At 41.6% G+C, this 27349-nt stretch overlaps 2 protein-coding genes across 3 annotated transcripts; one reads left to right on the plus strand and one right to left on the minus strand.

The window, feature by feature from the left end:
* Positions 1-5401: 5401 nt before the first annotated feature.
* Positions 5402-16596, minus strand: LOC106602316 (protein phosphatase 1K, mitochondrial). Its single transcript, XM_014194868.2, has 7 exons — positions 16440-16596; positions 12272-12821; positions 11948-12048; positions 10196-10355; positions 9820-9964; positions 8933-9067; positions 5402-7922 (listed from the first exon to the last, which is right to left on the minus strand). The coding sequence occupies exons 2-7, from the start codon at positions 12721-12723 to the stop codon at positions 7791-7793; spliced, it is 1125 nt and encodes a 374-aa protein (XP_014050343.1). The 5' UTR covers positions 12724-12821; positions 16440-16596; the 3' UTR covers positions 5402-7790.
* A 291-nt stretch (positions 16597-16887) lies between these two features.
* On the plus strand, positions 16888-26480 carry LOC106593843 (E3 ISG15--protein ligase HERC5). 2 transcript variants are annotated; one of them, XM_045716535.1, is made up of 23 exons: positions 16888-17196; positions 17821-17977; positions 18124-18206; positions 18588-18815; positions 18999-19090; positions 19974-20101; positions 20222-20379; positions 20561-20610; positions 20732-20823; positions 21013-21072; positions 21180-21282; positions 21415-21598; positions 21787-21938; positions 22111-22233; positions 22408-22506; positions 22894-23073; positions 23361-23501; positions 23914-24080; positions 24183-24252; positions 24341-24411; positions 24763-24946; positions 25248-25350; positions 25739-26480. In XM_045716535.1, the coding sequence occupies exons 1-23, from the start codon at positions 16977-16979 to the stop codon at positions 25948-25950; spliced, it is 3057 nt and encodes a 1018-aa protein (XP_045572491.1). In that variant the 5' UTR covers positions 16888-16976; the 3' UTR covers positions 25951-26480. The 2 variants fall into 2 exon arrangements, with proteins under 2 accessions (XP_045572491.1, XP_045572492.1); XM_045716536.1 differs by lacking the exon at positions 16888-17196 and having other exon boundaries at positions 18104-18206.
* The last annotated feature ends 869 nt before the right edge of the window (positions 26481-27349 follow it).

The following is a 27349-nucleotide window of genomic DNA, read 5'->3' on the forward strand; positions in this document are numbered from 1 at the left end:
GTTATGACCTTGGTCCTGGGCGTCCCGTTGGTGGATGTGACGTCTTCAGTCATGGCAACGCTGATGTGATTGGCTCGATCGGTCATTATCTGCAGGGGTGAGACCTGTGGGGATTGGTCAAGGGATAGGTCTGAAATTGATACACTATTTTCCTCGTGTAGTGCACTACTCAAATCAAATGTTATTGATTGCGTGCACATACTTTGCAGATGTTATCACAGGTGCAGCGAAATGCTTGTATTTCTAGCTCAGACAGTGCAGTAATATCTAACAATACACACAAATCTCTCAAAATAAAAAGAAAGGTATTAAGAAATATCATGACGAGCAAGTCAGAGTCCGGAATATAAATATATATGTATATGATAGTGTGTATAAACATTATGGACAGTATATGAATAGAAAAGGTGTGTACAGCAGTAATTATATAGGATGATCCTTGACTAGAATACAGCATATACATATGAAGTAGGTAAAACTGTATGTAAACATTATTAAAGTGATCAGTGTTCAATGACTATGTACATAGGGCAGCAGTCTCTAAGGTGCAGGGTTAAGTACCGGGTGGTAGTCGGCCAGTAACAGTGACTTAAGCTCAGGGCAGGGTCCTGGACAGAGGCTGGCTAGTGGTGACTATTTAATAGTAAAAAGGTTTCATATGGGCTATGATGGGACCAGAGTTTTTCTAATCATGTCAAAGGGTTTTAAAAAACTCCTGGAAAAATTCCTGGCCTTGATGAGGATGAAAACCCTATCAAACTACAGCAACCTTGTATTTGTTCATATTAATTATACATTAATTACGTTTTAAAGGACTGGGGGGGGTTCCTAGACACAGACACAGAGAAAGCAACATGATTGGACAATAAAACTCACATGGCTGAGCTTGCTTTAGGCAGGTTTGCATCGTGTAGTACTGCCCAGTGGTAGGCATAATTAAACATGTATTCACAGTCTATGACAGCTATTGTGTTAATTAATTCCCGTTAATCCTTTTGGATCGAAAAAGTATAGATAGCCTAGTCAGCCCAGGTTTGAAGATAAACCAAATGTAATCCCATTCACGTTCTCACAAACAAATGGGCTATACATATACAACGTTTGATAGCGCTTCGTTTACCCTGGCCAGAGAGACAGGGCGCATAGTAATGTTAATGTTTAGGTATTTAGACTGCTTTATTTATGTAACAGTTAATGCTTGTGTCGGCATTTATGTAACAGTTTTTGCTTGTGTCGGCATTTATGTAACAGTTATTGCTTGTGTAGGGGGAGTGATGTGTTATCAAGCTTGCTAAGTACCAGAGGAAAGTAGAGAGCGCGCCTTGAGCTATCGCGCGACCTGCGATTTTCGTGAATCAAGACACGCAAAGCGCTGCAGCAGCACTCCGATATGAAGGACATAACAATTGTGTGCGAGTTGACAAATCTTTTTAATGCTAAGCGTCGATATATTTTATTAAACTAAATCAGTTGCCTCTACACTTGATTAAAAAGTGTTGTGGCAAATACCGCCTCCTCCTCGCCGCAAGTTTTCCTGTGGCCCTGACTGCTGTAGGTCTCTACATATCATTCTAAGTAGTCTATATATTTATGGTGTATATAGGCATAGATTGCATTTGGATTACTGATACTGTGTTATTTGGGTTGTCAACTGGATTCGTTCTTACGTTCGTGATTTCTTCTTTTGAATATTATTTATGTAGACCTACTTGTTAGACATTTTTGCTGCACTGTTAGGCGCTATAGTAACACAAGCAATTCCCTGCACCCGCTAACATCTGCTGCTGGGAAGCAATCACTTCAAAACATTTCAGTAATCACACACATACTCATTTATATCTTTCATAAAGACAAAACAACATCTTCCGATTCTACACTTCCTAAACAAACACATCCAGAGTATCACACACCAATAACGTAAGATATGTCTGGAACGCAGTCCTTCACAGTCAACACCATAAACTAGTAATGGCAAAGGCCCAACTATGTTGACTCAGTGTAACACCTCATACTTTGCTCAGGAATGACCACAGCTGTCTCTTTAGAGAAGAGGAAAGGTGACGGATGACAATTCATGCTAATACACATTGAGGAAACAAGCAGAGAGAGCTGGAGTCACCAGTTTGTCGGCATTATGACAGCTCTCTCACGACATCACGTATCTCAGTAGCCAAGACAAGGAGGGACCCAGGGTGCATTCTGCTACCCGTGGTGTGTGTGTTTGTGACTTATTTCTGGTTTGCTTTTTATGTGGTTGTGTAAACATGGGCTTAGCTGATAAGAGAAAAGGGAGGGTAAGGTAAGGTATAAGAAAGTAAATACTTCCCAGTTACAGTCGGAAATCATCAATCAATTCATAACCAGTTTCATAACGCCAGATTATGAAAATTATTAAACAGTCCATCAGCATTTCATAACATTTTGAAAAAGGACAAATAAATAAAAAAAATCAGTTTCCCCATCAAATTGTTGTTGATATTTCAATTCAGAACAAATTCATCAAGTAAAAACATATATATTTTACTAGAGACTATGACGATGGCATCAACATCTAATCAAATCAAAGTTTATTGGATACAGGTGTACAGTAGTGAAACGCTTACTCTAACTCTCCTCGACAATTAAGTACAATATCAATATCAATCAAGAATCAAATGCCAAATAAAAAGTCAAAAATAACAAGTAGTAAAAAAAGCTGAAGGTGAAAAAAGCTATTAAAAACTCTTTGAGATGTATTATATACAGTAGGATTTATAAAATATGCTATGTCAAATTATGATGACTTTTATACAAGTAATAAAGTGAGACGTGACTTGGTTTCTCTGTGTACATCAATGATGTTGCTCTTGCTGCTGGTGATTCTCTGATCCACCTCTACGCAGACGACACCATTCTGTATACTTCTGGCCCCTCTTTGGACACTGTGTTAACAAACCTCCAGACGAGCTTCAATGCCATACAACTCTCCTTCCGTGGCCTCCAACTGCTCTTAAATGCAAGCTAAACTAAATTCATGCTCTTCAACCGATCGCTGCCCGCACGTCTAGCATCACTACTCTGGACGGTTCTGACTAGAATATGTGGACAACTACAAATACCTAGGTGTCTGGTTAGACTGTAAACTCTCCTTCCAGACTCACATTAAGCATCTCCAATCCAAAATTAAATCTAGAATCGGCTTCCTATTTCGCAACAAAGCATCCTTCACTCATGCTGCCAAACATACCCTCGTAAAACTGACTATCCTCCCGATCCAACACTCTACTCAGCAAACTGGATGCAGTCTATCACAGTGCCATCCGTTTTGTCACCAAAGCCCCATATACTACCCACCACTGTGGCCTGTACGCTCTCGTTGGCTGGCCCTGGCTTCATACTTGTCGCCAAACCCACTGGCTCCAGGTCATCTATAAGTCTTTGCTAGGTAAAACCCTGCCTTATCTCAGCTCACTGGTCACCATAGCAACACCCACCCGTAGCATGCGCTCCAGCAGGTATATTTCACTGGTCACCCCCAAAGCCAACTCCTACTTTGGCCGCCTTTCCTTCCAGTTCTCTGCTGCCAATGACTGGAACGAATTGCAAAAATCACTGAAGCTGGAGACATATCACCCTCACTAACTTTAAGCATCATCTGTCAGAGCAGCTTACCGATCATTGCACCTGTACATAGCCCATCTGTAAATAGCCCACCTAACTACCTCATCCCCATGTTATTTTTTGTTGTTGTTGCTCCTTTGCACCCCAGTAGCTCTACTTGCACATTCATCTTCTGCACATCTATCACTCCAGTGTTTAATTGCTAAATTGTAATTATTTCGCCACTATGACCTTTTTATCGCATTACCTCCCTAATCTTACTACATTTGCAGACACTGTATATAGACTTTTCTATTGTGTTATTGACCGTAGTACGCTTGTTTATCCCATGTGTTGTTTGTGTCGCACTGCTTTGCTTTATCTTGGCCAGGTCGGAGTTGTAATTGAGAACTTGTTCTCAACTGGCCTACCTGGTTAAATAAAGGTGAAAAAAGGAAAAAAAAAGTAGCTTACATAAAGTTATAATGATAATAATAATAATACAAGGTAACACAACAAATAGCAAGAGGGGTGATACAATCTATTTAATTGACAAAAGGATACAGCAGGTCTAGAAAACTGTTGTTTAGTGGAGATATTCTATATTTGGTCCAAAGTGCAAGGGATATGCAAGAGGCACTCCCTGACAAAACAAACCAGAATTTTAATGAGCATTTGTGAGACTGACTAATGCATGCGTGCATTCATGAGGCGAGCCCGCACGCCAATGTACACCATAGCTAGAAGCGTTCCCACCCACATCAACTTTGATACACATATGAAGACTGCATGAGGACACAGGTGAATGTGAACTTCCATAACCTACAGATGTAGGATCTTAATGTGAACTATATTGGTCACAGCAAAAATAATCTGTAGTTATTAGCTGGCCAAAAGTAGGTTACATGAAAAGTGCAATACTGTTAATATAACAGTGTGTTAGTGTGTATTTTCAGTGCATTTGTGTAAATCACAAAGTTCATCTGCATTTCCTAAGGTGCAGGAAAATTCTCAGCAACAAAAGTGATCAAATTAAGATACACTTGTAGGATGAGATTACTTATTAAAATCTCAGACAACTCCTGCTGAGAAACTGATGGTTGAGGTTGTCCGATTCCTTTATCCAGGTACAGCAGCTGCTCTTGACTATTGATTTCAACCTGCTAGTTTCTTGTCAAGAGATTCCTACCTCCAATGGCTCCAATCGACACTCATGTCACTAGCAACAATAGTGACATCTGCTGGACAATAACGTTGGAAAATGTACATAAATGAAGATTTTTTTCCCTTCATATTTCATTATTTATTTGGATAAATATTCAACTGTTGACCACATGGACATCAACGGCATGCGAGAATAGGAGTGACAGTCCATTAAGCATTGACAGTACAACATGTACTAGAGCTAGACACTTCTAGTAGAAACAGAAGAGTTGAAAGGAATAGGCACACAGAGGTTCAGCTGAATATGGTTATACACTACAGCAGGGTTCCCCAACAAGCAGTAGTTTTATTTGCCCCCCCCAAGCTCTGAGCAAAAAAACTAATATATATATTTTTTATTGAACATAGACTGTACAATTTAAGAAAGGTTTGCAAGGTTTGAAATTATGTTTTAGTCAGACATATTCTTGCGGTCAATTTGCAGACTACAAATGATTTGTAATTATGTTCCGCCCGCCCTGACCATACGCTCACGATAACAATCAGCCCCCAGCTGAATCTAGTTGATGATCCCTGCACTACAGTATACAACATGAACAATCTGAAGTAAAATAGACATAATAAAACCAACAAACATGTAGGAAGGCTGGTGAGAAAATTAGTATGCAAGATTTTAATTATGAGAACTCGGAGGAAACTAATACTCATTACAAATGGAGGATAAATAGATGTTCACATCGTGAGAGAACCGACAAACAAATTGTGTACAAGGAAAACCTAAAATGGTGGATAGATACATTCATGGATTGTAGATACTCACATTCACGGTAATATTTAACAGTATAGCTGTTACATGTACATAAGTATTCCTGACTTGGATAGACAGCAAAAAATACAACTGTGGCTTTAATGCACATCAACGCAGCGTTACATTACTTATAACAGCCTGGAAGCACCAGGTGAGATATCCATGCGAATTACAGTCAAGTTGTGGTTAGCTTCGGTCACTGTTTGTGCTCTAATTTTAGATCAAGTTGTTCTACAACTTCTTGCATGAGTCACTGACGGCATTTTAAAACAGACATTCACATTTCACATATTTGTTGGTTAGCTGTCTCCTTTGTTCATTGTTGCATATAAAGGTTCCCTATGAAAAAGCATATTTGATTACAAGTGCAATACTTTATTTTATATTTTAGCCACTTCATTTCAATAACTAGAGGACAAGGAACAAACTATAAAATAGTGAGCAATTTTAGATTTCTTTCTAAAAAATTTAATATATTTGAACTGTAACACTTAAAAATAGTACACTGACGGTTTTCCTGCAATCAAAACATATACATAAATATAACTATGTACAAAACTCACAAAATACAAATTACTTCTGTACCCAAGTTGAGAACATCTTAAATGCCAGTATGGTTATCAGATATACACCATTTTACACTTTCTTCTGTTGTTCCAAGTCCCTATCACCAAAATAAACAAAGGCTCTCCCGCGTTAAGTTGTTTGACCTGTTTGTTGTCAATAAAGATCATCTTTTGGAATGCTATGGGTTGAAGTCATTTTCGAGCCAAACGACCATGAACTGTGTTTACACTAAACTACTATGTACCATTAGAACACAGCTCAATAGATATTCTCTATAGCTTTACCTCAAAGTGATGCTCCAAAGGCTTTGCATAATTTCACCCAGTAGTTTTGAAAGAAGTGATCACGAGCCAAAACGGGTCACTTAAGATTGTGCACAATTGTGTACAATGTCATCGTACAATCTGTTACGAATTTCTAAGTGCTTAAGATCTATAACTGCATCTTTAAGGCTTGTGCAACTGGGGCATCAATGCATTCTGTGGCTCCCAAGGGCCCAATATGATTGTAGAACAGGGAGAACTAACACATTACATACTGCATGTGCCCATCTATTACAAGACTTTGGGCTTTTGCCATCATTTGGCTGGCTCTCTTTCTCTGTGTATTACAGCTTTTCCTTCTACCATGCTGAAATTATAGAAACGTAGAGATTGAAATAGTGGTCCTTTTAACACGTCTTTACTGCAGTGTGTGTGAGCGTTTTCCTATTAGACGGATATGAATTTGTACATATTGGTCAATGATAACCCTGTACTACAAGCAGCACCTTACTGTACTCAAAATCCCCATTCTGAGAAGTTTGTCCTGAACTCAATACTGACAAGTGCTTCACGCGAAGAGACGACAGACTAAAACTGTTGTTCAGAACAAAACAAAGAAGCACCACAGCACAGTGATATCCACTAACAAGTACAGAGGATGAATTAGACACATTGAAACAAATGAGTTCAACATCATCTGGAAATTAAAAAAGTGCGTTGTTGATTTCTCAGAATAACTTCCTACCAAAAACATTATCCATGACATGCAAGTAAGAAGCACTCTTCCCCAAGTTTTCACAGACAAAGCTAATTAACGTCTGGTTTGCCTTACTTGGCACAATGCAAACTCACTTACACACAATGAAGAATAAGGTAAGTTCTTAGGCTTCAGGCTTCCACCAAGTCGATGGCTTTCTACTGCAACCTGGTTTGCGTCCAAAATGGCACCTAATTCCCTATGTAGTGCACTATGTTTGGCGGTCAAAAGTAGTGCACTACATAGGGAATAGGCTGCGATTTTGGAGGAAGTGAAAAGGACGTGTTCCTTGTTAAGTGCACATAATGAGTCAACAGCCTTTCTGTAGAACAGGCTCAAAACTACGGGATTATTATCAGTAAAATGGCATGTCATTGTTCCTAAGGCATCGGTTCTTGGTTAGCTGTGCTTTTCCCCTGCATGTCTTGAACAGGCCCGCCCTGTGTGGAGACTATTGCACATCGATAAGGTCCACAGGAATATCCCTCCCCATTCAAGTCTGCTTCGATCAAAGTTATCCATAACCACAGAGCTCAGATCAGATTACGCTCCCCAAGCACTAACCTTCACTATTAGGGGTGGGAAACATAAACTGACACTAGATTAGTGTCTAGGGGTAACTTCGTACTAATGACTACCCGGGTCCACCTGTTTAGGCCCAGCGGCCGCTGGACACGAAGCTGCGGCTGAAGGAGTAGCTGGTCTCTGAGTTCTTCTGTTTCCCCCAGGCTCCGAAGGGAACCACGATAATGGTGCTGTTGTCCTCTGAGCCGTACTGAAGCGCCTGCGAGAGGAGAGACACCGCCACCAATAATGAACATTTGTCTCAATGTTTAACGGTTTCTTTAAATAGCCAGGAGACATATTTATTTGACAATCCATTGAGATTACTATACCGTGCCATGGAGTTCCTTTGAACTCATTAATTTGCTAGACTTACGTTACATATCTCTGCTTCAACAATTTCAAAAATCACTGCTGCTCTTTGGAATAGATGTTACCCCTACACCCTAAGTCAGTATTTCCTAAACTCAGTCCTTGGGACCCCAAGGGGTGCACGTTTTGGTTTCTGCCCTAGCACTACACAGCTGTTTCAAATAACCAACTAATCATCAAGCTTTGATCATTTCAATCATTTACATTTACATTTAAGTCATTTAGCAGACGCTCTTATCCAGAGCGACTTACAAATTGGTGCATTCACCTTATGATATCCAGTGGAACAACCACTTTACAATAGTGCATCTAAATCTTTTAAGGGGGGGGGTTAGAAGGATTACTTTATCCTATCCCAGGTATTCCTTAAAGAGGTGGGGTTTCAGGTGTCTCCGGAAGGTGGTGATTGACTCCGCTGTCCTGGCGTCGTGAGGGAGCTTGTTCCACCATTGGGGTGCCAGAGCAGCGAACAGTTTTGACTGGGCTGAGCGGGAACTGTGCTTACTCAGAGGTAGGGAGGCGAGCAGGCCAGAGGTGGATGAACGCAGTGCCCTTGTTTGGGTGTAGGGCCTGATCAGAGCCTGAAGGTATGGAGGTGCCGTTCCCTTCACAGCTCCGTAGGCAATCACCATGGTCTTGTAGCGGATGCGAGCTTCAACTGGAAGCCAGTGGAGAGAGCGGAGGAGCGGGGTGACGTGAGAGAACTTGGGAAGGTTGAACACCAGACGGGCTGCGGCGTTCTGGATGATGACAATCAGCTGTGGGCAAAAAACAAAACGTGCACCCCTTGGGGTCCGGAGGACTGAGTTTGGGAAAAGCTGCCCTAGGGGCTGTGGTGGCTCAAAGTGACCACCCTACCTGCTCTGAGATCCTCTGGGCGGCCTCTTTGGGGTCGTGGCACTGGTTGATGACATCACAGATCTCCTGGCTGTTCATGATGAAGTTGATGCCGTCTGTGGTCAGTGCCAGGAACGAGTCGTGGACGTGATGCAGCTAGAAAAAAATTCAGTTAATACCTTATTGTCAGACGTCTACAGACAGACCATGACACAAGCCAGAGACTAAGCCAGACAGGCTCCAGTGATAAAGAGGAAACACATTTGCCCTTCGGAGCTTAATCTGTCATTGTTCTGCGCACCCGCAGGCTAAAGACGTGATAAACCCTGCCAAGATGACCCAAACACCTCGGGGGACAAAATGACCCAAACTGAGTGACAAACACTGGCTAATTCCAACCTATTCCCCATACAGTGGACTACTTTTGTCCAGCACTGTGTGGATCTGGTCAAAATGAATGCACTATATGAGGTTCTGGTAGAGCTGGGCGATATGGACAAAAACCCATATGATGATAAATGTACTGAATTTTCACGATAACAATACATTTAATGATAAGTTTATAACAATGTGCACCAGTTACTTTTTTACATTACCCTTAAAACTACTACTACTACTACTTTCAATGTTGTGGCCATGACTGTCCCGTTAGCAATAGCCCATATTAGCAGAGTTATTTTATTTCAAACGTCATATTCCTCTAGTAACGGCTACTTATCGTTATTATCAATATCAGTAACATGCCCTCCAGAAATGGTCGGTATCGATAATTGTCGGTTTTTCTTCCCAGCTCTAGGTCCAGGTCAAAAGTAGTGCACTTCATAGGGAACAGAGTGTAATTTGAGATGTATACACTCTGATACTGCACAGTAGATCATTTCTCCGAGGTGGTGACAGCAGACACTCACTGATATTCTCTTGGTCTCTGGCTCAGCGATCACCCCGGTGCTCTTGAGGTCAAAGTCCCCGATGGCGCGTGTCATGGCTAACCTGCCGTTGACGTGGGGCTGCCCCAGACTGTTCCAGGTCACCCAGCCACCACTCTTCTTTATCCTGGAGGTAGAGACAGACAGACAGGTGGTTTTAAAGCACGGGAGAGGGCTCTTAAATGACTTACGTAGAATTGTTAAAACTTATAGTAAGATCTTAATCCATAGTACTTAGCACATTTCTATTAGTGTCCGATGTGATGGATAAAGCATGCCTCCTGTGACTCCCAACCTTACAGCTACCAACAAATGAATATCAGATCAAGTCTTTCTTGAGCCTGGATATCTGCCGTACCTCTCCTTCTCGTCCTTCCTCTCGGGGGTGTGGTCCGAGGTGAGTTTGAGGGCCTTGGCCTTGCGGCAGAGCATGGCGCGGCTGTCCCCCACGCTGCCCACCACCAGCTCTATACCGTCCCTCAGCAGGGCCACCGTGGCCGTGGAGCCAGCGCTCACCACTACAACACCAGGAAGTAGAGGGAAACACGTCAAGGGGGAAACACATCTGAAGACCACACACACACTCTACACAACAGTAAGGCCAGACACACACAGCTAACAAGCAATACACAGAGTTGACAATCATCATATTATGGTAAACTTGTTTCTCAAAACACACAATGAATTATTCAGATACATGCTCAAAATGTATTCTCACACATTCACAGCATAGGTGGCACGTGACACACACTCACGAGTCATACTCCACAACATGAGAACAGAATGGAGGGGGAGGTTACTAGTCTAAACAAAAAGGATGGCTGAAGAGAGACAGAGAGTCAGACAGACATGCATGTCACACTGTTTTAGGGTTACAGAAACAGAATGAGAGGAACTACAATACAGTCAGTGGAACTTTGGATCTCTGACCAGTGGTGTCATACAAAAATGTCAGAGTTACAATGAGTGACCTAATATACAGTCCTATATACAGTGTACTGGCCCATGGCAGAATACAGAAAGCAGCAGTGACAGACGTGCATCCTTTAGAATCAGATAGCGCTTATCAGGACTATCACCATGGTGATCAAATCTATAGGTGAGAGCTCTAGGCTAATGCCTCTTTCAATAATTACGTGTATAACACTTCAAATTTCACGACTAAGTTTCTATGTGTCATGTTTTGTACACATGGTGATTTGTGTTTTGTTCCCTCTTGGGTGTCCTTAGCAACCATTTGCATGGTAACAGCCTACAGTTTCTGATTTTACAATGATCCTTATACAGCTGTTCAAATCAACTTGTGTGAGAGAGAAATAGAAAAGGAGAGAGAAGAGAGAGAGAGAAAGATGAGGAACCTTCCAGTAGTCCAGGATAGGACCCGCTGGACTCTCCATTATCTAGCCCCCTTCTCCTTCCAAAAAGGTGCCTGGTGCCTCCAGCTCTTAGCTGGCTCCGCTGCTGTCGTAAATAACATGCACACACACACACACAGGGCATATTGGGACATTTCACGCCGTCTGTGGTCGACATTTTGGCCACACACTCAAGCTAAACTGATTGACTGTCACCGTCTTGGCGGTTAAACTAGGCCTTTCTCAGAGAAAACGGTCGACATTCTACGATTGCTAACATCTGAGTCTCCAGGCGACCTTTACAAAAGAAAATGGCTGCCAAAGGAACTGAAGGTAAACTTGATCCAGTATCTTGGAAGGGTGCATGCACTACAAGAGGACAACCCTGATTCTTATCTGCAGGACATCCAGTGGAGTTTTTTGTTTAGAATGCTTGTCTGCCACATGCATGTCCTAACCTGTGCTTTGCAGTCTGAGAAAGGTGACCCTGGGTATTAATGTTTAGCTTTCACAGCACTAGAGGCAGCGACTGAAAATTCCTGTTAGCTCCATTTAGGATCGGTTAAGTCATCAAAGCTCTTGGCAGAGCAGTCACATTGATAAGTTAGGCTATTCGTTAATATTTCAACACAAGCTAAAGACTTTACCTTCAAGTTTAACATAAAAACAAAAACTCAGTGCGGTCTACGTACATTGTCAGTACAGAGACAGTCTATCTACATTCCCTGACGTGTAACATCACAGACGGAACCTACCATGAGGGAAGAAGTGGAGGTGTCTTGCCAAGCCTTTGTCCAGTTCAAGGAATGCTTTAGTAAGAACAACTTCCAGATTGTCCTCCTCTGCTACAAGATCCCTGAAATAACACCAAAACACATTCAATCAATCAGATTCATTACCTGCTATCTCAATGGTCTCAGCCTGACCTCTGAAGAGATTGTGCAAGTATAAAAAGGATAAAAACTAAATTGAAGTGCATTTTTTCTCCAGTCCATTCAACAAACATTAGGCCCTAAACTGATCCTACAGGCCAATGCCCTGACTAAACACAGATCATAAAACCCAGTCAGATGACTTACTTAATGTACTTCTCCATGTACTTGTCGCAGAAGTCTGCCGCCTCAGGCCCTCCGTGGCCGTCGAACACGGCAAAGTAGAGGATATTGTCTGTCATCTGAGAGACCTGGAAGCGGTCCTCGTTCTCCCGCCGGTGGCCGATGAGCGAGGCGCAGCCCACCTTGGACAGGCTGACCTTGGGGATGGGCTTGCCGTACTTGATGGAGGGCGACAGGTTGATGGGCTCGTCGATGCGGTTGTCCCAGATGCCGAACGAGTCCCAGGTGGTGGGCTTGCCGCTGCTATCCGGGTCGAAGCGCGTGTTGCTGGCCCGCAGCACGCCCAGGTGGAGCGGCCGTTGGAGGTCATCCTGCAGGGGTAGGACACTCACTAGGGCTGTCTGGAGGAAACCCCTCTGTCGCATGGCCTGAGTCCCCCCCGACCGGGCCAGGTGAATGAGAGCGGAGGCTGACATGGTCACCAACAGCAGCAGACGACTCCTCGCGGGGAGAGAGATCCTCTGGCCAACAACACAGGTTACCCTAGAGCAGAGGTTTCTGGACTGCAAATAGGCTAACAATTGGGGAAGAAGGATAGATAGCTATTAGATTGAATGTCAAGTCAACAAGAGCTCCTAGATAGGTGCTGTAAATTGAATAGAAGAGTTGGACTTGGAAACGTCAGCCAGTTTTCCTAGGCCTGCTGTGTTCTGCCAGCTGCAGAGTGGCTGAGTTCCAATAGATGTCACAGGAATGGATGGTGGCTGGATTGATATTTCTATGTTTGTTGATGCAGGACACTCGCTCTCTCTGTCTATCTTCCTGTGTCTCTCGACTCCATACAACAGAAAATGCATGTGAAATAGCCTACTTAATTAAATCAAAATGTTCTTCTCTATTCCATATGTAGGCCTAGCCACATCTTAAGATATGTCTTAAAACTGCACTATAAAGTTCCAAGTAACCTCGGTCATCATTGGTCTAACATGCCAAGCTGTAAGTGCCAGGATACTTCACTTGCTGTGTTGCCTACATTTCTTATTTTTCACACCTGTCCTGAAGCATTCTGAACATTTGTCAGAATCAGTTGATAAAATAATGCAGTTATCACTTATCGGTAACTGGTGCAGCTAAAGAGCATGAACACTAGACAGGAGTCAACAGCACTTGTTATTTTATTACAGCTGAATAAATAAATATCTAATTATTCAAAATGTTTCAGAAGGCTCATTAACAGGCATGCACAAAAGTATACATAGATTGAAAAAAAAAAAAAGATTGACAATGTTAACGTTAGTCCATTACTGCAGCGTATTTTTCTAATGTCAACACAAACACTTCTGCGAGCAGGCCTTTCTAATCGACCTGGCCGGGGTATCCTGAAATGACATTGACCTCATCCCGTCAGTAGATGATGCCTGGCTATTCTTTAAAAGTGCCTTCCTCACCATCTTAAATAAGCATGCCCCACTCAAAAAAATGTAGAACTAGGAATAGATATAGTCCTTGGTTCACTCCAGACCTGTCTGCCCTTGACCAGCACAAAAACATCCTGTGGCGTACTGCATTAGCATCGAATAGCCCCCGTGATATGCAACTTTTCAGTGAAGTTAGGAACAAAGATACACAGGCAGTTAGAAAAGCTAAGGCTAGCTTTTTCAAACAGAAATTTGCATCCTGTAGTACTAACTCAAAAAAGTTCTGGGACACTGTAAAGTCCATGGAGAATAAGAGCACCTCCTCCCAGCTGCCCACTGCTCTGAGGCTAGGAAACACTGTCACCACCGATAAATCCACTATAATTGAGAATTTCAATAAGCGTTTTTCTACGGCTGGCCATGCTTTCCACCTGGCTACCCCTACCCCGGTCAACTGCCCGGCACCCTCCACAGCAACCCGCCAAAGCCCCTCCATTTCTCCTTCACCCAAATCCAGATAGCTGATGTTCTGAAAGAGCTGCAAAATCTGGACAGATACAAATCAGCCGAGCTAGACAATCTGGATCCTCTCTTTCTAAAATTATCTGCCGAAATTGTTGCAACCCCTATTACTAGCCTGTTCAACCTCTCTTTCGTATCGTCTGAGATTCCCAAAGATTGGAAAGCTGCCGCGGTCATCCCCCGTGACCCTCTAGACCCAAACTGCTACAGACCTATATCTATCCTACCCTGTCTTTCTAAGGTCTTCGAAAGCCAAGTTAAACAGATTACCGACCATTTCGAATCCCACCGTACCTTCTCCGCTATGCAATCTGGTTTCAGAGCTGGTCATGGGTGCACCTCAGCCACGCTCAAGGTCCTAAACGACATCATAACCGCCATCGATAAGAGACATTACTGTGCAGCCGTATTCATCGACCTGGCCAAGGCTTTCGACTCTTTCAATCACCACATTCTTATTGGCAGACTCAACAGCCTTGGTTTCTCAAATGATTGCCTCGCCTGGTTTACCAACTACTTCTCTGATAGAGGTCAGTGTGTCAAATCGGAGGGCCTGTTGTCCGGACCTCTGGCAGTCTATGGGTGTGCCACAGGGTTCAATTCTCGGGCCGACTCTCTTCTCTGTATACATCAATGATGTTGCTCTTGCTACTGGTGATTCTCTGATCCACCTCTACGCAGACGACACCGTTCTGTATACTTCTGGCCCATCTTTGGACACTGTGTTAACTAACCTCCAGACGAGCTTCAATGCCATACAACACTCCTTCCGTGGCCTCCAACTGCTCTTAAACGCAAGTAAAACTAAATGCATGCTATTCAATCGATCACTGCCCGCACCTGCTCGCCCGTCCAGCATCACTACTCTGGACGGCTCTGACTTAGAATACGTGGACAACTACAAATACCTGGGTGTCTGGTTAGACTGTAAACTCTCCTTCCAGACTCACAATAAGCATCTCCAATCCAAAATTACATCTAGAATCGGCTTCCTATTTCGCAACAAAGCATCCTTTACTCATGCTGCCAAACATACCCTTGTAAAACTGACTATCCTACCGATCCTCGACTTCGGTGATGTCATTTACAAAATAGCCCCCAACACTCTACTCAACAAATTGGATGCAGTCTATCACAGTGCCATCCGTTTTGTCACCAAAGCCCCATACACTACCCACCATTGCAACCTGTACACTCTCGTTGGTTGGCCCTCGCTTCATACTCGTCGCCAAACCCATTGGCTACAGGTTATCTACAAGTCTCTGCTAGGTAAAGCCCAGCCTCATCTCAGCTCACTGGTCACCATAGCAGCACCCACTTGTAGCACGCACTGCAGCAGGTATATCTCACTGGTCACCCCCAAAGCCAATTCCTCCTTTGGTCGTCTTTCCTTCCAGTTCTCTGCTGCCAATGACTGGAACGAACTGCAAAAATATCTGAAGCTGGAGACTCATATCTCCCTCTCTAACTTTAAGCACCAGCTGTCAGAGCAGCTCACAGATCACTGCACCTGTACATAGCCCATCTGTAAACAGCCCATCTATCTACCTACCTCATCCCCATACTGTATTTATTCATTTATCTTGCTCCTTTGCACCCCAGTATCTCCACTTGCACATTCATCTTCTGCACATCTACAATTCCAGTGTTTAATTGCTATATTGTAATTACTTCGCCACCATGACCTATTTATTGCCTTACCTTACCACTGTATACAGACTTTTCTTTTGTTCTACTGTATTATTGACTGTATGTTTTGTTTATTCCATGTGTAACTCTGTGTTGTTGTGTGTGTCGAATTGCTATGCTTTATCTTGGCCAGGTCGCAGTTGCAAATGAGAACTTGTTCTCAACTAGCCTACCTGGTTAAATAAAGGTGAAATAAAAATAAATAAAATAAACTTGACAAACGGCGCATGACGCAACACCATAACCCATAATTAACAAGCTAGCTTGCTAACTAGCAACCAAACAAGCTACTGTTTAGCTAGTTAGATAGCTGCAGTGCTGTGCAGAATGTAAACTAATGGTTTCGCAAACGACCCCTGTTTATTTCATCACACTAACGTTAAATAGTAAGGATAGACGATTAAGTATTCCTAATTTGACACTATTTTTTAGCTCATTTGATAGGTAGAACTATGCTAACAGCAGCTAGCAAAATAATCCATGATTTGCGCAGCCTATCTCCCGCCCTTGGACAACAATCACATTTCTTCGGTATTTCTCTGCAGAAAAGGTTGTATTCTTACCTTTAACTCTTTACAACGTCTTCGTATATGTTGCAAAAGCTGCACAGCGTACAGTTAAATGAATCAAAAGTGTCCTTGTGTTGAGTGCCGAACGCTATCAAACAAGAGGAGGAACTGCGCCTGTCACCCGCGCAGCGCGAATCAGCATGGTGGAAACAATTACGCCTCCTTCCCTCCCGGTTGTCACTAGTTACCACAGCCACAAAGTCATGTCTAAAATTCATGAAAACAGAGAACAGCTTTTTGGTCTTAATTTAAGGTTATGGTTAGGTATGAGGTCAGCAGTGAGGTTAAGGTTAGGGTAAGGTTTAAAGTCAGATTTTACGTAGATAAATTGTAGAAATAGTTGGGATTTAGACATAATTATGACTTTATGGATGTGGTAACTAGTAGCTCGCTCTCTCTCTCTCTCTCTCTCTCTCTCTCTCTCTCTCTCTCTCTCTCTCTCTCTCTCGCGCACACACACACACACGTAGAGCCCAATATAGCCAACCTATGTGGACCACACGTTAGTCATCAGTCAATCATCACATCATCATGTTCTGCTGGGGAGACGGTTCGAGTGGACAGTTTGGTCTAAACTTTGAGAATGTGTCTGTTCCTACAGCAGGGAATATATTCTCTGATAAAGTCACAGAAATTACTTGTGGGGAGCAACACACTTTATTTCTCACGGTAGATGGCAGGATCCTATCATGCGGGCGCAACTCAAAGGGACAACTTGGTAGACAGAAGAACAGAGATTCAAAATTACCAGGTAAGACAATTTAATTATATCTGACTATTTGGGTGCAAGGATCGCTATGTAGGCTATTTAGGATTAAAGTACGGCTAAAAGGATGCTTGCATTAGAATTATTTTATTCTTTATCATTATGCTAACATTTTCTGTTCACAATATTGTTCATAATTACAGATTTTATTAAAATGCATAGTAGCCTATATTTAGCCTAGTGAGCTTTACCACAACTTTCAGAAATGGGTACGCTATCCCTCAATAAAACTACAACATAGACTCACAGTTGGGTTTCAGTTTCGTTTCTCAATCAAAATTAGAGGAACGAAAGTTAACTGTTGTTATGTAATTTACGTCATCCTCAAGATTATGAACTTTAATTTAGTCAATGATGCCCTGAGGACATAAAATATAAAACTACAAGATACAAGATATAGTAACAAGTACATTACATTAGAACATGTAACATCACAGGTATCACAAACAAATTATTAAAGTCAATCAAAACAATTGCACACCTCGGTGAACTCATTTATCATCAGGGTGTTAAACTGCCCTAGTGGCACCAGGGAATCCAAATGTAATGGTATTTAACCCTTTCCAAGACAGGACTTCCAAATAAAACTGTGTGTTCTACCCATTTCAGCCCCAGTGGAGGGTCTGGGGGCAGTGGTCTCTGTGGCTTGTGGTCAGGACCACTCTGTAGCTGTGTGTGCGTCAGGACAGGTCTACTCCTGGGGGGCAGGGGGTGAGGGACAGCTGGGCATCGGCCTTACTACTGTCTCCAAAGTCCCCAGGCCAAGGCAAGGAAACCTCAACTTCAACTTGAAATAGATCTTGATAGTGAAATATCATCCATGATTTACATTGTCAAGTAATGAGAGCCCTCTTGGATTCCACTGATCACTAACAAAGACAATATGAACTAGATGTCTCCTTTTTTTTACAGACCAGTTCCAATACCTTCGCCCTTGCCGATAACAGTGATACAGGTTGCTTGTGGAAATTCCCATTCTTTGGCCCTGACTAAAGGTATAACGTACTGTACCTACTGATGTTCCTCACACAGACTACATTCCATCTAAACTATGATAACCACATGCATCAGTTAGACTACACTTAGAAAAAAAGGTCCTGTCTTAAACCTAAAAGGCTTATTCAGCTGTCCCCATTGGAGAACCCTTTTTGGTTCCAGGTAGAATCATTTTGAGTTCCATGTCAAACCTTAGTCTCAAAGTTCTACATGAAACCCAAAAGTGCTCTACCTGGAGCCAAAAAGGCATATCCTACGGGGACAGAAGAACTCTTTTGGAACATCAAAAGGACAGTGAGATGATAATTATTAGGAAAGAATGTTACTCTGGAATTGTGATGTAATTGTAATGTAATATGTAATTTCTTTGTCTTCTACAGGAGGACAGGTGTTCTCATGGGGTTTTAACAGTCATGGACAGCTGGGCCTGGGGAAGGAAGTAGCTCTGCAGCCCATACCTGCCCTGGTGCGCTCCCTCATAGGGGTCCCAGTGACCCAGGTAGCAGCCGGAGGAACCCACACTCTGGCCCTCACCCTCCCAGGCCTGGTCTACTGCTGTGGGGCGAACAAGGCTGGGCAGCTGGGACTCAACCGTGTGGATGAGAAAGGTACTACGGCACTCTACCTCTCTTCGTATGCTACTTGTATAAAAAGCTAATCAGGCTTATCCACCAGCATTTTCTCATTTGAACTTGGATTCCTTTGTTATAACCACTAAGTCATTTTAAAGATGTATTATAATGAGTGGGAACATTGCATGATGCTTGTATGATGCTTGTTCCCCCTGCCAGGCCGGTTCAACATCTGTGCTGTGCCTGCTCTCAGAGTCTTGGGGGTTTCCTTCATCAGCTGTGGAGAGGCACATTCTGCTGTTCTCACCAAGGTATCATACTATTACTGTGGAGAGGCACATTCTGCTGTTCTCACCAAGGTATCATACTATTACTGTGGAGAGGCACACTGTTGTTCCCACCAAGGTATCATACTATTACTGTGGAGAGACACATTCTGCTGTTCTCACCAAGGTATCATACTATTACTGTGGAGAGACACATTCTGCTGTTCTCACCAAGGTATCATACTATTACTGTGGAGAGGCACATTCTGCTGTTCTCACCAAGGTATCATACTATTACTGTGGAGAGGGCCACTGCTGTTCTCACCAAGGTATCAAAATGTTACTGTGGAGAGGCACACTGCTGTTCTCATCAAGGTATCATACAATTACAGGCTTTTTACTGAAGGCTCCAAGGAAGATGTTGGTGTGAAAGGAGACAAATACTACGGCAGTTCATTAAGTTCAGAAAAAGTATTTAACGTCCTAAATAGTGGGCCCACTGGGAGATAGTTCTGCACACAAAGTCAGTAACCTCTCGAAGGTACAATTCATCACATGTTGGTAAATAAAGCCAGTTATACAAAATGACCTTGAACAGAGGTGAAAAACAAACAATCAAGTGTCTGGATACACAATGAACCATACAAGTTGTTATCTGAGTGCATGAATACAGTCTCATACTAAATGAGAAGTTACAGTCATATTACAGAATAGAAAACACAGGTAATACAGAATATGTCCTGATTATGGCTGTTATTACAGATCAAGCCTCGGGGCTATGAGAGTAAAGGTAAATCCAGTGTGTCGACCCTTATATACCATTAGACTGTCTCTTTAAGAAGTGATATGGGCCTTGACCTGATTAGACCAGGAACAACTCTGGGCCTTGACATGTCAACAACTGGTTCTGGTTCTTTGTGGTCTTTAGGGTGGACAGGTGTTCACCTTTGGAGAGGGAAGCCAAGGCCAGCTTGGGCACAACGCCTCAGCTAACGAACTCCTACCCAAACTGGTAGAGGGTATGGATGGACTGGTCTCACAGATAGCATGTGGCAGGTAATGACCAACAGCATAATGCTACTTATACACATATATACACATATAATAAACAGATAGGAAACCAATCTTGAACATTCTCAGTCTGACAGTTTTTTTGTCTTACTGTAACTCTGCCAGCCATCACACCCTGGTGCTGGGGTCCTCAGGTCAACTCTGGGCCTTTGGCAGTGGGGTCAAAGGTCAGCTAGGGACTGGCATTACGGAGGGCTGCTTGCGACCCACCTCAGTGCTGCTGAAAAGGGCTCCTGGTGGGACAGCGACAGTCACACACAACGGTACCAGATACAATGTCTATTTTATTGTCTTCTATTCTATTTTGTATTTGATTCTATTCAGATCTATTATTCATCTACATACTGACTATCTAGTATTTGGGTGACTGAATTAGAACACATACATAACGAGACTTGATGTACCTACAACCTCTTCTGTACATTTTGCTTCTTTTTTTACCAGACATGAAGATATCAGTGGGATGGAATTCAAACTTCATTTACACTGCTGAGGTAATGTTTCTGACCTTTTATACCTCAATAATAGGGAGACTGGAACATTCTAAATTTCTCAAGCAGATAATTCATGTTTGAGATATGTGCATTTATTATATTGCTTTATCTGCATTTGTAGAGTTCTGAAAGAGAACAGCCAATCGGGAGGTTAGATAAAGCCAAGCTGCAAAAATGGCTGACGATGGAGCAAGGAAATGCAGAGGCGGAAAGGTTCATTTATTATTATTTACATTGAATATTAAAACATACAATCCACCATAGACAAAGGTTCTTTGTTAGTTTAAAAAAAAAGATTTCTAGCAAACTCAAAATTAAATAAACAAACATTTATTTTACAGTTGTATGTCTTATAGTATAATTGTACTGAAACATCAAATATGTCCACATTTGTTCCAACAGAGGAATATCCTTGATGTTCTCAACAAGTTCAAGTCTTGTGGCCAGTTTCACCAAAACCAGGTAAGCGATTTTAAAATGGAAGGTTTGGATAGTTTATAATGAACACTGTGTGTGTACAGTATGTTGTGTCAATGATAATGCTATACCCATGCTATTCCCTCTACCAGTGCGTCTCCATCAACTAAAGCTGCAGGAGCTTTGAGAGTGGACCTAGAGGCTGCTAGCCAGGCATTTGATCAGCTCTTCAACATCCCATGGATCAGGAAATCAGCTAAGATTATCTCACTCTTCAAAGACTTAAACCGATATCAACAATCCATTAAATATCAATATATATTTTGAATGGAGGATCATGATAGCATAATGTTACTCTCTTCATGTCTATATATATTCTCCATATAGGTAAATATATTGCCACTGGTGGACACTCTTCGCGATTCAGCAGCTGTCATCAAGTCACCAGAGATCTTTATGATACTACCCACAATCCCTCTTCTCCACGATGACCAGAACGTCATGAACATGGTCATGGCTTTAGCAATAGTTATCGATGAGGATCTGAATGAAACAGCCATGAACAGTTTAAGTAAATAACCTCTGACCTTTTCAGTTTATCAGCAAATTTGGCATCAGTATCATTTTACAGAATTGTATTATAATAGAAGCATAGCTGACACTATGACACATTACCATATATTATAAGATCATGTTTTTTTTGCTCAGGCAATATCATTTACATATTTTGGACTTTTGTATTCTTGTATCATGTTATAGAAGAGTGGTGGTCCTCAATGGAGACAAACATCATGACTAAGCACATTCTGATGTGGAAGAATGCCCTGTCATTCATGCTGAGGAACGGTCTTCTGGTTACCCACAACCCCGGAGTCAAATTCCTGCTGGAAGCCCTCAAGTACCTCCACAGAGTCAGTGTCTATGTCAATCATTTTTATAATCCTTCTGACCATTTTCTGTAGTTGCCGTCTATCAGTATTGTTGATCATGCCCTAACATACTTCATACTGTGAACTGTTCACTTCCTCATGTGCAAGGGACATGTGCATAATCTATTTTGATACTGACATTGTTATTTCAAAGGCAAACAAAAGGGCCGGAAGAACCCAGGAAGTTCCAGCCAGTACCTTTTATGTGGAAGAGATCATTGATAGGGTAATTCCTATGGATGATGTGGAGCTTTGGCGTTTTTGGTCAACAAGGGAGGTAATAAAATAACAAAATCATCTGTAAATTACTAAAATGTTAGAATGATAAAGTGGTGGAATCTGGTTTGACTTGTCCAGTTCTTTCAGTGCAGATTGATGGAACGAGACAAAGAGATGGAACCCATGTAGACTATTGAGATGCACTTTCATTTTTCTTTTGTGTCACTTCTAGGATACAGAGGTGACACCAGTCATCTTTTGCCGTTACCCATTTGTGTTGAATCTGATCTGCAAGATGGCGATTTTCAACAGTAATGCACTTTTTACTAAGGTATACTGTGTTATTCCACTGGCTGTTTTATATCCTTTTATTGAATCTTTTGTTTTCAAGTATACCATAGCCTACCCAGTGGTTTCCAAAGACCAGTCTGTATATCACTCTAAATAGAACCTGGAGCTGCCCCTGTATATACCTTACTTACTTTCTCATGTTCTTATTTATATTTTTGTGTGTTTATGTTCTACTTAACTTTAAAAAAAAATATATATATATATATATATATATATATATATATATATATATATATATATATATATATAGTACTACTGATATTGATTACTGCATTGTTGGGAAAATGCAAGCAGGAAAGTTATTTCACTGTACTTGTGCACGTGACATAATTTTTTTTTTAAACTAGTGTATATTTATATATTGCAGGTGGTTCACAAACTCACCCACTGGCAAACAGTGATGTATCCTTCTGGAACGTTCCCAGACAACCCAGAATCTCCCCCTGCTCCAATCTTCCAGTTGGCCTTAAGGCGCCCGTCACTCATCAAAGACACCTTCAGACAACTGGGTGCTGCAGATCATGATTACTTCAAGAGAGAACTTGTGGTAAAAAATGTTTTTGTCAATTCAAAAGGGACAATAAAGTAACATTCAAATAGTTATCCCTGAGACTGAATGTTACAACTCAACTAATCTTTGCCAAATCAAACCAAATCTCAGCTACTCGATTTAACATTTTAATGTTAGACTTTCACTACCCACTGGGCACACACTGGTTGAATCAACGTTGGTTCCAGTGAAACAACGTGGAATAGACATTGAATTGACGTCTGTGCCCAGTGGTAGAGACTAGAACTCAACCTAAATGTGGCCTATCTTACTGTATCCATCAGGTGCAGTTTGTGGAGGACATGAAGCTGTCGCTCGTCAACAAAAGGGACTTTTTCCTCCATGTGTTTGAAGAGCTGTTGGCAGCAGAGTCTGAGATGTTCATGTACAACGACACCAAGACACTGGTCTGGTTCCCTGCCAAGGTAAGAACTTGAATTAGGGAATTGCGATTTCATTACTGTATAATAAATCACTTCACTCTCAAGCAAATTAAAATAGGTGAGTAATGGAATAATATTCTAAAAACAATCAAAAATACTTTAGTCTGTTAATAGCAACAAAAAGAGATTCAACCACTACAGTAGTGCCACTATCTACACTGTATCAATCAATATAGCATTGTGTCCAATTATAATCACTATCACACCCTACTCTCCCCCTGATGTACCAAGGTTTTATAATTATACACATTCACAGCTAAAAGCTGAATTTCAGTACACAGACAACAACATAATACAACAAAGGAGATAGAAGTTAGTTGAAGAAGAATGGTGCCTGCTCTTGTTTATTCTTGATCTCTGCCTTGACTCATGGGCCACCTACCCTTACTACCAGCCCAGAGTGGAGGAGAAGAGCTACTTCCTGTTTGGTGTCTTGTGTGGCATGGCCCTGTACAACCACAACATTGTACACCTGCCCTTCCCTCTGGCCCTGTTCAAGAAGATGGTGGGGGTCAAGCCCTCACTGGAGGACCTGAGAGAGTTTGACCCTGTTGTGGGAGGGTACGTTTTGTATTTTAGAATGTACATTTTAGCATTGAATTGGTATCCCTTAGAAATGGATTAAAATGTTTCAACATTAATTTATTTTCATTGTAATTGAAGGAGTTTGCGGTACCTCTTGGAGGACTACACTGATGATGATGTTGAAGAAAACCTGGACTTGACCTTCACCGTATGTATTGTATTGCATTCAAACTTGAGCTGTGAAATATCACTAGATACAGTATGTGAATAGTGGTAAAACTGTTTATTTTCATCAGGTGATCTGGGATGACCAGAAGGTGGAGCTTGATCCCAAAGAAACAGGAAAACCAGTCACAAGTACTAACAAGTAAGTCTACAGCAACATTTACTCCTACAGATGTAAGATCTGAATTTGATCACTCTGTTGCAGGAGAACTTTCCTGCAATGCAGGACATTTTAAAAGTGTTGAATATATTTCAGGTTTAAAAAGGCTTCAGACTTGATTTTCCCTTCCAAAAAATGTGTCAACCCCTATAATTCACATTTCCTGTTGCTGCAGGATTATTTTCCTGCTGTAGCAAACTGGCTCATATTACAGTCTTACATCTGTAATGCATAATACAAGATTGCAATTTTAGAAGTTAGAAATTACAATAAGCTTGCTTTCTGCTTGTTCTGTTTTTTAAAATATTTAAATACAATTCATTATTTTGACAGGAAGCAGTTTGTTGATGCCTACGTGAACCTCGCCTTCAACCGATCAGTGGAGAAGGTGTTTGAAGAGTTCAGGAGAGGCTTCTTCAAGGTGTGTGACAGGGACGTGGTGGAGTTGTTCCAGCCTGAGGAGCTCAGGGGAGTCATGGTGGGGAAAGAGGACTACGACTGGGACACGCTCAAACAGGTCTATAAACAACCATCATTCATTACTCAGTGTGGGGCTGGGTGCTGACTTGAGAAATTAGGGCAGAAATCAATCAATGTGTTGATGCATTTATATCGATGGGGGATTTGCTTTGATGTTCAAGTTATGGGCACATTTCTCAAGTTAGGACTGGAACTAGGAGATAATGTGCTATACATTGCCTAGCTATACATGGTGCTTTGTGACATACTGTGTGACGTTGAGTGGTGAATCGTTTAAATGGCGTGTGAGTTTAATATTGTTATATTATTGCTGCCATTTGTTTGGTTTGTATGCCCAGAACACTGTGTATGTTGGAGAGTACCATGCCAGACATCCCAACATCATCAACTTCTGGGAGGCTTTTGAGGAACTGACAGACAACCAAAAGAAAGCTTTTCTCCGTAAGTATGGCACTAAATTGCTCTCGGTTGAGGAAAACTGGAGGAACCATACAGTCTTTCATAATGCTGGTTCAGGGGTTTGTCTGCATATTTGAACTTTGTGTTCTACAAGAGCATTTACAAAGAAAATGTGTCTGAACACATTTGACATTTTAGTAATTTAGCAGATGCTCTTATCCAGAGCGACTTACAGGAGCAATTAGGTTTAAGTGCCTTACTCAAAAGCACAACAACATATTTTTCACCTAGTCGGTTCGGGGATTCAAACCAGCTACCTTTCGATTACTGGCCCAACACTCTTAATGGTTAGGCTACCTGCCGCACAAAGACATTCACTATGTTTCTTCCCATTCAGTCTTCCTTTCACTCTCTCTCCCTTCCTTCTCAGTGTTCCTGACGGGCTGTGATCGCGTTCCTATCCTGGGCATGGACAAGATCCAGATGACTGTGGCAGTCCTGCAGAACTCTACTGAACTACATTTCCCAGAATCCCTTACCTGCCACTTCCTACTGCTGCTGCCCATCTACCCCTCCAAGGAGATGCTGCTGGCCAGGCTCAAAGAGGCGGTGGCCCACAACAGAGGCTTCTGGAAGGAGTAATGGACACTATATATAGGCTACTGCTGTGTTCATCATTTCATTCAATGTGTTTCTTACATGTCAATATATCTATTCAGTTTAGCATAGGATTTTGGATTTTGGCCGCCTTCTAGGTTCAGATTTGCCGCTTTTTTTCAAACTTTTACATTTTGCCTTTGTCCTTGGCTTTTCTATTGAAAATGTGAAAATTGCAAATCTAGGATATGTAGGCCTACCCTATTATAGAAAAAACATTCCTTGAGTTAATGTCTACTAATTCTGAGTGTGATATATAAAAATAACATTCTTATTCAGTAATATACATTCAGTAATATACATTCAAGAGCCTACTTATTTATGCATGTTTTCTTTATTGATATAGTGTGGCGTTTTATGTAATTCTACAATAGTGTGGCATTTGATGTAATTCTACATGTGAACATCCTTTTTTTCTGGACACGTCTGCATCATCTTTTGACATATGTCTGTATCTTGTGTTTTATTGACAGAATAATTCTTTATGTATCTAATAAATGGAGATGATTAGTTTACCTCAAAGTGTTAGTTTTTTTATCAATGGGAACTGCAGTCAGCACTTCGATGCAGAACAGTGGTGTGGTTTCTCCAACAACGTGCATAACCTTCCCAGCTAGCGCATAACGTTCTGAGAACCATATGTTTCTTAGAGCTTGGTGAGAGCGTGGTTGCCCTATGGTTATTTTGCATACAACCTTCCCATAACGTTTCCTACAGGTTTCCTCAGGGTTCTATTTAAATTAATGTTCTCAAATGGTTCAGAGAATGTTAAGAAACAACGTTCTTCCATGGGAATTTCAGGACTTCAGCATAACGCTTCTTACAGGTTTTATCATGGTTTTATTTAAAGTCATGTTCTCAGAACATTCAGAGAATGTAAAAAAACAAACATGTTCTTCTGTGGGATTTTCAGTACTTCAGCATAACGTTTTCAACAGTTTTCCTCATATTCTATTCAGTCATGTTCTCAGAGGTTTAGAGAACATTAAGAAACAATGTTTTTCTGTGGGAATTCCAGTACTTTACATAACGTTTTCTGCAGGTTTCTTCATGGTTATATTTGAGAACATTAAGAAAACTTTCCATAAAAACAACAAGAACACATAGTAACATTCAAAGAACGTTGGAAGAATGTTATTTAAAAACATTTACATTCCATTCCCAGCATCAACAAAATTCTCTCTATCCTCTTTAAGTGTGTTCGGGTGTGTCGGGTGCACCCACTAATTGGCCACACCTGATCTTAATGAGTGCTTGTTTCCTTTGAAATGGGGTCTGTTTGACTAGACTAAAATGAACAGCTTTCTATGAGTTAAAAAAACATGGCATGCTTGCTCCATCCTAGTGGTGCAGTGGACTAATTCCATGGCTAGAGAGCAGAAGA

This window comes from Salmo salar, chromosome ssa04 (assembly GCF_905237065.1).
Source record: "Salmo salar chromosome ssa04, Ssal_v3.1, whole genome shotgun sequence".
Lineage (NCBI taxonomy): Eukaryota > Metazoa > Chordata > Actinopteri > Salmoniformes > Salmonidae > Salmo > Salmo salar.

Excerpts from the sequence above, each read along its gene's own strand:
- LOC106602316 (XM_014194868.2), bottom strand. The coding sequence starts at position 12,723 with ATGTCAGCCTCCGCTCTCATTCACCTGGCCCGGTCGGGGGGGACTCAG. Across the intron at positions 12,049-12,271 it reads TACATGGAGAAGTACATTAA|GGATCTTGTAGCAGAGGAGG; the intron begins GTAAGTCATCTG and ends GTGTTATTTCAG. Across the intron at positions 9,965-10,195 it reads AGGAAGGACGAGAAGGAGAG|GATAAAGAAGAGTGGTGGCT; the intron begins GTACGGCAGATA and ends CTCTACCTCCAG.
- LOC106593843 (XM_045716535.1), top strand. The coding sequence starts at position 16,977 with ATGTTCTGCTGGGGAGACGGTTCGAGTGGACAGTTTGGTCTAAACTTT. Across the intron at positions 23,502-23,913 it reads TGGTCTGGTTCCCTGCCAAG|CCCAGAGTGGAGGAGAAGAG; the intron begins GTAAGAACTTGA and ends CCTTACTACCAG. Across the intron at positions 24,081-24,182 it reads TTTGACCCTGTTGTGGGAGG|GAGTTTGCGGTACCTCTTGG; the intron begins GTACGTTTTGTA and ends TTGTAATTGAAG.